This window comes from Anser brachyrhynchus, assembly GCF_964034855.1.
Source record: "Anser brachyrhynchus genome assembly, chromosome: 9".
In the NCBI taxonomy this organism is placed as follows: domain Eukaryota; kingdom Metazoa; phylum Chordata; class Aves; order Anseriformes; family Anatidae; genus Anser; species Anser brachyrhynchus.
The window spans coordinates 14,299,178-14,308,524 of record NC_137703.1 but is presented as its reverse complement, the minus strand read 5'-3'; the positions used below and the strand labels follow the sequence as shown (position 1 = coordinate 14,308,524).

General features: G+C 47.9%; 1 protein-coding gene across 10 annotated transcripts in view; it reads right to left on the bottom strand.

Annotated features, from left to right (window-relative positions):
• Nucleotides 1-138: 138 nt before the first annotated feature.
• The window catches only part of GPC1 (glypican 1), a 293,355-nt gene continuing 284,146 nt past the window's right edge, over nt 139-9,347 (bottom strand). For all 10 annotated transcript variants that reach the window (XM_080604912.1, XM_080604905.1, XM_080604907.1 and 7 more), the window contains 5 exons: nt 8,639-8,769; nt 6,641-6,760; nt 5,929-6,062; nt 4,908-5,083; nt 139-4,338 (listed from right to left, as the gene is read on the bottom strand). In XM_080604912.1, coding sequence (XP_080461038.1) covers nt 4,121-4,338; nt 4,908-5,083; nt 5,929-6,062; nt 6,641-6,760; nt 8,639-8,769 — 779 coding nt within the window. In that variant the 3' untranslated portion in view covers nt 139-4,120. The remainder of the gene's footprint in view (nt 4,339-4,907; nt 5,084-5,928; nt 6,063-6,640; nt 6,761-8,638; nt 8,770-9,347) is intronic.

The window sequence follows — 9,347 nt, the reverse complement described above, 5'->3', positions numbered from 1 at the left end:
AACTTTGTGGCTCAAAGCAAGGTTTCATTCCTCAGGACTACTGAACTGGAGTTTATCCATACCTTAAAGTGGAAAAATAAAGAAAACTCCAAACTCAGTGTAAGTAGAGAAGAAAACAAACTGCCCTGTAAATACAGATTTAAGTCTCCAGCCTTTTTATTTATACAAGGATTCAAAGAACATATTTTAACTTTAGATAAACAGTGCAAGAGAGTTACAAGTACCTTGGTAACAGAAAGAAATAGATAACTGTCCAGCTATGCCAATAAGTGAAATAATTCTTACTCCTGCAGATAAAAATGCATCTTTTTAAAGCAAAGGTGGACTTTAGATATTTTGCTATAATTTAGCCCCTACCAAGCCCACCAGAAAACAACAGGCAGTTTGTCATTTGTAAATGATAAGTAGCTGCACTCTCAAAGCCTTTTGAGACCCTCACCCTTAGTTAAAACATACACATTATGGCACAAAAGAGCAGGCTGAAAGACAGAGACACTTGGAAAGCCACTGTTTCTGGTTCTTCCTTTTCCACGGACAGGAGCCTTTGTTAACATTCTTTTCTAGTCCACCAACCTCCTCCGCACTCCTGTGAAGCAGAAGGCCTTTTCAAACCAAACCATTGAGTCACCATCTTGCTAACATTGAAGCAGATGTTTCTTCCCCAGCCACCCCTGCTCCCCAGAGCTCCCCAGTAACACAACAAATCCAAAGCTGGAGCCCCTGAGTGATTCCCACAGGGCTAGGGACGTTTGTCACAATGTTTTTGAATGGGAAGGAGCCCAGGAAACGTCACTTGTAGGTACTTAAAAGGCCACAGGCTCTGCACTTGCCTGAGTGCAGGTCTTGGGGCTTGTTGGACCTGGGCTGATTTTCCCTTGAGCTGTGCCAGCAGCTGTCTAGCAGTCAGGTAGCCACAGCCTGGGTTCAGAGCCATACCGAGTCAATGCTCTGGGTGGACTCAGCCCTTCTGGCTCCGGCGCTGAGCGCAGCCCCAGGCTGCAGTGGTGGGGCTGTGCCCTGGCTACCAGCCCCACTGGTCATTGCAGTGGCTGGGGAAACCACTCCGCGACAATGGAAAGAGCAGAGAAAGTGAGTAATGGGGAACCAACAAAAAGCAGCAGCGTAAGCAGACTGTGTGAAAAGGTATATGAAATAATGTTAGCAGACCTGGGAGCAAGGAGCAAGGAAGTGTCAATGTCAACATCATGCACCTCCTGGCAACAAAGGGCGAGAGCCCCCGGCACTGCTTCTCACCCTCCTGGCGCAGAGCTCGGGGTGCAGGTGCTCACCGTAACCCCCAGTTCTGCTCAAGGAAGACCGATGCACTTGACCTGAGGTCCCGGAGGGCCACTGAGGTGTAAGCATAACACCAGCAAACAGGGGAAGACATTAGGAAGGGTTTCTTCTGCATAACATTTTTTACTGTATTCTTAAGGCTTTTCTGTATTACTTTGGACCATCAGCTTTTATTAGTGGAACAAGACCAATAATTTGGGCTATTACATTGTTAAAATATTAACAGGACAATCAGTAAATTCTTTGCTTTACATTTAAGGTGTACTCCTCGGTGCCTGTAAGAAGCTTTGTAGTGTAAGAGGCTGACAACAAACTTTAACTGCATGGAAATGGAAACAACAAGGACTTTCCCGTTATGCAAAGCAGAATGTTGACCTCAGTAGCCATTTTTTAACATTCCACCCCAAATGTTTTTTGAACAGGATACAGTGTTTTAATGCCCTCCTCCCCCTTTTGCTTTTGCATCTAAAGTTTCTGCAGGATTGGTTTTACCACTGGGTAGGAAAAAAAAAAAAAAAATAAGACAGAAACTCTTTGGACCAGTAAAAGTAATGTGGAACTTGCTACATTTCCAGAAGTAAATCTGTATAAATCTATGACTTTTAGTTATGCACTCCTGTATTTGGAAGGATCTAGTAGCATTGTCCTTTAGCCAACAAGCAGCACCCTGGCTTTCATTTCTGAAGCCCTACCAGATTAGATCAGTTTTAACCTTACAAGAATTGGAGTACAAGGCAGGACGGGCACAGCACCATCCGTCGCTGTGACTCAGTGTAGCCCCCAGTCAGTGCTGGCCAATGTTTCTGCCCAGTTCGAGGAACCCGCAGCTGCGTTGCGTGGGCCGAGGACGAGGTGGGGCAGGAGCCCCTGCTGGCTCCCTCTGCCAGGGGGGACTCCATGCAGAGAAGCGCCCCTCTGTGTCCATCTGCACCAGCTTTCGGCATTACCTTGCTCATGGTCTCCTCTTCTCTTAAATTCCACGTTCTAGAAACTGCTAATGTTAAAAACTGTTTTGTTTTTGTTTTTTAACCTTTTTTAGAAAACAGCCAAACTCCAACCCCATAAAGTTTGCTCAGCCCGAAGACACATCTCCTCTGGCAGGACAGAGTAGAAACATTTGCTGCACAGACCAGTAACACAGAAGATGATAGATACATCTCTGCCCTCCCTCTCTCTCACAGAACAAATATATCTGAAACAAAACCAACCCCATAAGGACGAAGCCCATCCAGACACGATGCCTGTGTTGTAACTACGGCATCTGCAAAACCGACATCTCCAGCAGACGCCTGCTGTACCCGTGAATTAAACGAGCCTTCTGGACACCCCAAAGGACACAGCCCTACAACAGAGACAATCCTACAGACACGTGAGGAGGATATTTATATCTCTCCTGGAGCACCGTGGTGCTGGATGACCCAGAGGCTGCTGGGACGGGGCAGCAGCAGGGTGACCTGGTGCCTCCCTGAGCTGTAACAGGGCCACGGGCACGCATCTGACCTGCCCTCTCATGCAGTCCCTGCAGCAGGTAGGACAAGTGTGTGGGAGGGTGGGGAAGGGATAGGGAAAGCAGGACTTCAGTTAAAACCCGACAATGCAACAAGAACAAACACCAAAAGAAAAAATATCTCCAACAAAGTGTCCCATTTTCTCAGTAGGTGCTACCTGTGAGTCATTCTTCTGGGTAGAGACACCGCCATGGGCTAATTGCCACCAGCTCTGCTCTGCCCTAAGGTTTGGGGTCACTCCCTCATGCGCCTGGTGTGAGCTATCACAACCAGTCACAGTGCTCTAGTTAGTACAAAGTCCCTGGTCTTTCTTACTACCACAAAAAAAAAAAAAAAAAAAAAAAAGGGCATTCATATCCATGGCTGGGGCCAGAGGAGGAAGAGGCAGCACAACTGTCTGTCTAGTAAAGAATCCTACTGTGCATTTTTTTCATCTCTCTGTTACCTACTACGGTACTGCACTGCAAGTAGAAATTGGACCATTATTACTTGGGTAAAAAAATGGCTTTCCGACTAGCATGCAAAGAAAAAAATACCCCAAACCCCAACCCCTAACACTCATTCCCAGTCACTTACTTAGATGTAGGCATTTAAAAATGCCGTCAGCTATGAGCTCTAGTCAAGAAACCCATTTGTGACCTTTCCAAAGTAAAAGGGAGATCTACGTTTTTGGGTCCAACAGCCACTGCCAAACTGTTTCAGTTCAACCCACTGCATCTGCTCACACTCCTGCGTACACAGATGGAAGTGAAGGGTCAACTCTGCCTGTTGAAGAAGTACAGAAGGAAACCCCGAAACAGTCCCTGAATGCAGCACTTGAGCAGTGCTGTGACCTCAGACTCTCCGCCTTACGAAGCGGTGATGTTCTCAGCCCCCGGCGTTCTTTAGGCAGCAGTATGTTAAGCAGTGCTCTGGCCAATGGCTGGGTAACAAGATCAGGGAAATTGCATATTCCACTGTGGGCAGTAAAAGAGCTGCCCTCTGAGGGGCCGGCTGGGTTTCCCCAAGAGCCCCCTCTGCAAAGGCTTGTTTCAGCCCCAAGAGCCAGTCTGTGGCAATAACAAAATTAAAACAATGAGGTATGGAAAGAAGGGCCCAGCATTGGGGAAGAGACCAAGAAAGAAGAAAATAGCTTGAGCACTGCCAGAAATAGCAAACAACTGAAACCTTTTTCTCCTCCCTCTTTTTTTTTTCTTTTTCTTTTTTCTTTTTTTTTTTTTTTGCCAAGGTGAATTAATTATGTCCTTTTGTTGGTTGGTTGGTTTTGGCAAAGTGAAGCCCTCAGACGCAGTCTTTTTCCTGGCTGTGCTAGTGAGTTACCGCCACAAGTGCTGCACAGCGATGAAAGCCACTGAAAGGAAGAGGAGGAAGGCAGAAGGCAAAGATCTGCTGCTGGCCCCACTGATGCCGTGTCCAGACTGCTTAGGAATAGCGTGCGTTTCTGGCTGCCTGGTGCTGGGGCTCTTAGAAAGTCTTTTGCCACAGACGTCGTCAGGACAGCTGTCACCACTGCCAGAGCCGCTCATGTCATCACCTGTGGAGAGACAACGAGGGGGTGAGCCCAGCCTGCCTCCCTGGTGGTGATGTCCCTGCCATCTCCTTGTGCCCCTGCGCCACCCTGCCTGGGCTGTGTCTAAGAGTTAGTGTAAGCTGTTCACGTGGAAAGGAGGGATCCCTCGGGAACTTGTCCCACCCCACCAAACAAGGCTGGCGAGAGCCCAGCCTATCCTCCTGCAGAGAGAAATGGTGATGCCCTATCATGGGGCAGTGGGGCACAGGGACTCAGGCAGAACACAGCGGAAGGGTGACACTGGCCACGGCAGGGACAGAGGACAGCTTCAGAGAGCTTTTGGAGCAGATGGGAGCAGTGGCCTCATCAGCCAGGCTGGGCTGAGCTTGGGGAGAGCACCCAAGGTTTCAGTATGGTGCCGAGAGCAGTGCAGCCCCAGCCACCCTGCAGCAAGTCGGATGCACTCAGACAAGACCCTCTGCAGCCCGGAACCAGAAGCCAGGTCACGGTGACACCTCTCTGCTGCGGGTGCGCACGAGGGCTGTGGGCTGCTGGGTCAGACTGCTCAGCCCCGGTCCAGCTCTGCTACTCACTCGCATCTTGGAAATCCACATCATTCCCGATGTTAGCGTTGCCCAGACGGTTTGTCATGATCTTTAGCTGCATGATTTGCTGGCGAATGGTCATGTCTGGCTTGGTGATGTCCACCTCCACCTCTGGGTTGTTAATCTGATTAGCTAAGCCATCCCCCATCACTTCAGGCAGGTAACTGCGGAGGAAGGTGACAGGTTTAGATGTCTGCACCCAGCTAAGCTCACCTCTCCCCACTACAGACACCGGTGATAATCCAGCCTCTTTGAAGCACAAAGAAGCTGCAGTCAGTGGCGTCAGCTTGTCCAACAGCCTCAAGCAGGGCAAGGAGACTGAGTGTCTGTGCCTGCTGCGAGCTGAGCAGAAGGGGCTCTGCATCTGGCCACACTAAGGCTATGGAGAGTAAAGTCCACGCAGGAAGGCTCTTGTGTTCACGATGATGCAGCCAGCTCTAGGGATGGCCAAGCTCTGCTGCCATCTGCCTGCTCTGGTTAAATGACTGGCACCTGGGATGACCGAATCCCTGTGCCCCACGAAGACCAGACAGGTCCCCAGGGAAGCTTCAGTGAACTGGAAACTGTCAGCCAGCAAACAGCACTGCGCTGCTCACTCCTGCAGCACTAATCTGCTCCATGAGGACTGTGGAGAGGTGTGCAGCAGCTGCCAACCTTCCCTTGCAGCCATTCTTAACCATCAGTCATGGGTGAGAGGTGTTTCTGCAGCTGCTGGATGTCACCTGGGTGCCTCCTCTCATGAGGTAACAGCATTGCAGAGCAGGCATGGTTAAAGACCTGCATGCAATTCTCAACAACAGCCCTGGAGTCTGGGAGGCAAATCCAGCCCTTCTGTCTTACAATTGCATGCAGTATTGCAAAATTGCTCCATTAGTACAAAACTGCTCAGTCATTTTTTTGGCAAAAGCATCTTGATGCTTAACCCTTCAATACATAGCAAAATAAACCTTAAACCCTGCATCTCCCAACCCATAACAGTGCTGTCCTGGCACCTTGACCCTCTCCATACCTGCCCTTGGTCATCCCATTCCAACACTTGTCATCTGCCGCTGAGCTGGCCATTACTTTTTTGCTGCACAGGACGCTGGGCAGGGTGACCCAGTACGACTTCAGAGCTGTCAGATTCCCTTTGGCATCTAAAACCTATAAAGAAAGAGGATGCTCAGGGCCAGGGGTGCCCCATGGTTGTTAGAAGGACAAAGATTCTGGCTATTTTTTTATCTTACCACATGGTCATCACATAGTGATGACTTTTCATCACATAGTCTGTTTTTATGCAGACAGTGAAGTGTCACCAACTTTCCCCTACAGACCAGCCCTCAACCCAAGCACCCAGGACCAACAGTTACATGCCAAGGACTGTTCTGGTACTGCAAGGTTGACCGGGAGATCATTTTCTGGATCACGAGGGTAATGACAAGAAGCAGCCTTAGTGGGAGCCAGCTGAGGTCTGCCAGGGTGAGACATGCTGATGTCTATGACCGAGGAGCCTCTGAAATGTGGGACCATAGCAGCTCACACGGTCCATCACCCACAGAACCCAAATCCCCCACAGAGCAGTTGGTGCTCTCAGAACAATAAAGCCTCAGGTCCCGGAAACACAAAGGGACTGCTCTCCCCACAGACAGGGCCCTGTGGTCCCACAGTCCAGGCTGGATGCAGCACGCAAGCATGGCCACCCTGACGCACCAGCGGGGAAGGAGCTGTGAAGACAAACTCACCAGCATCTCCAGTGCTACTGCAGAGGATTTTGCTTCTAATGCAACCTTCCCCCGCCTTTTCTTGTCCTCATTGCTGGAGCCTTTTGTGCTGATTTTGGGATTTCCACAGCCTTGGAAAACCTGAAAAACAAACCAAACTCTCTACTCCATGCTCTGAAACTATTTACTTAATTAATTAGCACTCCACAGTTGTTATTATTATTATTATTATTATTATTATTATCATTAAAGTATAATTATCTTTCCTACTTGGAAGATCCCTAAGATTCTGGTTTAGTTTCTGGTCAGGTTACTCTTGTGCCAAAACTTGTTCTCAACACACTGTAACTGTTTTTAGTTACCACTGTCAGGCAAAATATTCAGAAAAAAAAAAAAATAGCATGTTTTCGGATGAGTCACTAATGTTGATATTAAATTACATCCAGCAATTTTATTTATTCCTATGATGATTTAAAAATAAAATTCTGGGAAGTCTTAGAAGAACAAGATGGGAGTTGCTCGCAGCAGTGGTGTGAGCTTTGAGACTGCAGAGCATGTGAGCCGCTCTGGTTTGGATGACAGACCGAGGCGGGACCACCCCAAGGACTCCTGCAATAGGCGAGCACACTTCAGCAGTTTGATACCCCCTCAGACCAGGAGAGCGCTGTGTGAGGAGGTATGTCCAGATCTGTCAGGTTGGATGGTTCAAGGCCAAATTAGGATGATGGACTGATTTATCTATTAACTTCGGGTACTTCCTGCCATCCTAACTGCCAGCCCAGCCACCCTTTGTAGCCAAAGGAGAGCAGAAGCCTGGGCTAGTCCTGAGCTTATGTGATGATACTCTTTATCTGATCATCATTTTGCCATACTCAAAGCCAGAGCCTGCAGCTGCAGCAATTTGTAGCTGCAGAGCTCTGTTGCCAGTGCCACCAGCAAAGGCTGCCACATTCCCCTGGTCACCAGATCTTACTGAGAAGTTTATCAAATATGTTTGGTGGCTCTGGTCAATAGGCTAGACTATTTTTACCCCTTTTCGATTTTATCAGATTTACTATATGTCCCTCAGAAACACCTTTATTTGCAGATGATGTCATCATGGACTTGCTTTTATGTGGACAACCTTAGTCTCACCTAACAATGAGAGAAAGAATATGGCCTTTCATGTTAGAAAAGAAACATAAATGAGCACTTAGATGCATGCTCCTGTTAGTCTGTGATGCGTGCCAGTGAATTCCTGCTTGGCTAAGCAATATTTTTGGCCCTTCCCTTCTCCAAGATCCAGTTAGGGCCTGCCCCATACCTTTCATCTGCATCTTTGCCCTAACTGTGGGATAGCTGCAGGATTTGGGGAATGCCTGGGCAAAATCAGAAGCCCTGGAGGGCTGTTTTTGTTCCCAAAGCTTCTCTCACCTGCAGCTATAGAAATGATTGTGGTTAACTGGATAAATATACCAAAAATAGAAGACCAACAGAAGAAAGCTTCTTGATATGCTTCTTGAAAGCCAGGTGAGCATCAGGAGAGTCTGTTTTGTATTCTCCAGATGGACTGCCAGATTGCAGCTCTGTCCCACAGATCCAACCTGATAGCCTAGTGTTTCTATTGCACAATATCACCCCAAGGCAGGTTGAAGCAGCTGCCTTCTGTCACTAGCGTAAGAAGGACTGTGCACTTTCTCTAACTGCCTCAGCTCAGCCAAAATACTTCAAGGCTCTTCAGACACAGATGCATCTGAGAGCAAATGCACCATGCCTCCCACAGTCCTTGCATATGCAGTCCCACCTGCATGTCTGTACCTAATGGAGGCTGGCTGTGGCAGGGAGGAGCATTTGGAAATACCTGAGAAGGTTTTTGTCTGTGTAAGACAGTGGTTTCCTACCATTAAAAGAACGGGCATTTTATCTCTCTCTTTCATCCTTCATCTCCTTTAATTCAGTTGAATACTGAGCGCAAAAAACATTTGGTCCTGATGGTTACACATGGTATATCCTCAGCCAGGCCCAGGCACACACACTTACCTTGGCTGTGATTGAATCTTTGTTTTCTTGCAAGTTGGAAATAGCTTCAGAGAGCCTCATGTGAATAGTCCCTATTACTGTGTCTACGTTGTATGGTCCATCAATCCGATCAGCCACTATGACCAGGGAATCTAGTAAAATAAGACAGAGACATCCTCTCATCAGACAAACCAAGTTAAAGCTCATGCTCATTCCGGGTGGGGCAGGCCCCTTGGTAGGCTTGCTGGAAAACATCTCTCCATTTTCACTACTGCCCAAGCCTATGCTCATTTTCCTCTGGAACAGGACAGATTGCAGAGGGGCTCGCTGCTTCCCAGCATGCAGGTAGAGCCATCCTCAGTACCAGAGGAACAGCAGTCATCTCCTGAAAATGGCAAATCCAGCCTGTGCTCATACAAAGTGACAAACATTTCTAGGGGTGCTGCAGAAAGGAAAAAGGGAAAATTGATGCAGAACTATAAAGTAATGCATAGCTATACTTGGACCTAACCCTTCTAACTCATAGCATGTCTTCAGCAAAGCCAATAGAAAGTGCCAAAGGTGTCCAGCCAGAGTTAAAGAGGACCTTAGGACAGGACCCAAATTGTTTTTAGATACCTAAAGTAGGATCTTAACCAGGTCTAACTTCGTGAGTCAAAAAATTTAATTCTGAAAGCCACTGCTAAGCTGCTACTGCCTCAGTTTTCTACCATGTCTGCTTTAGAAGCCT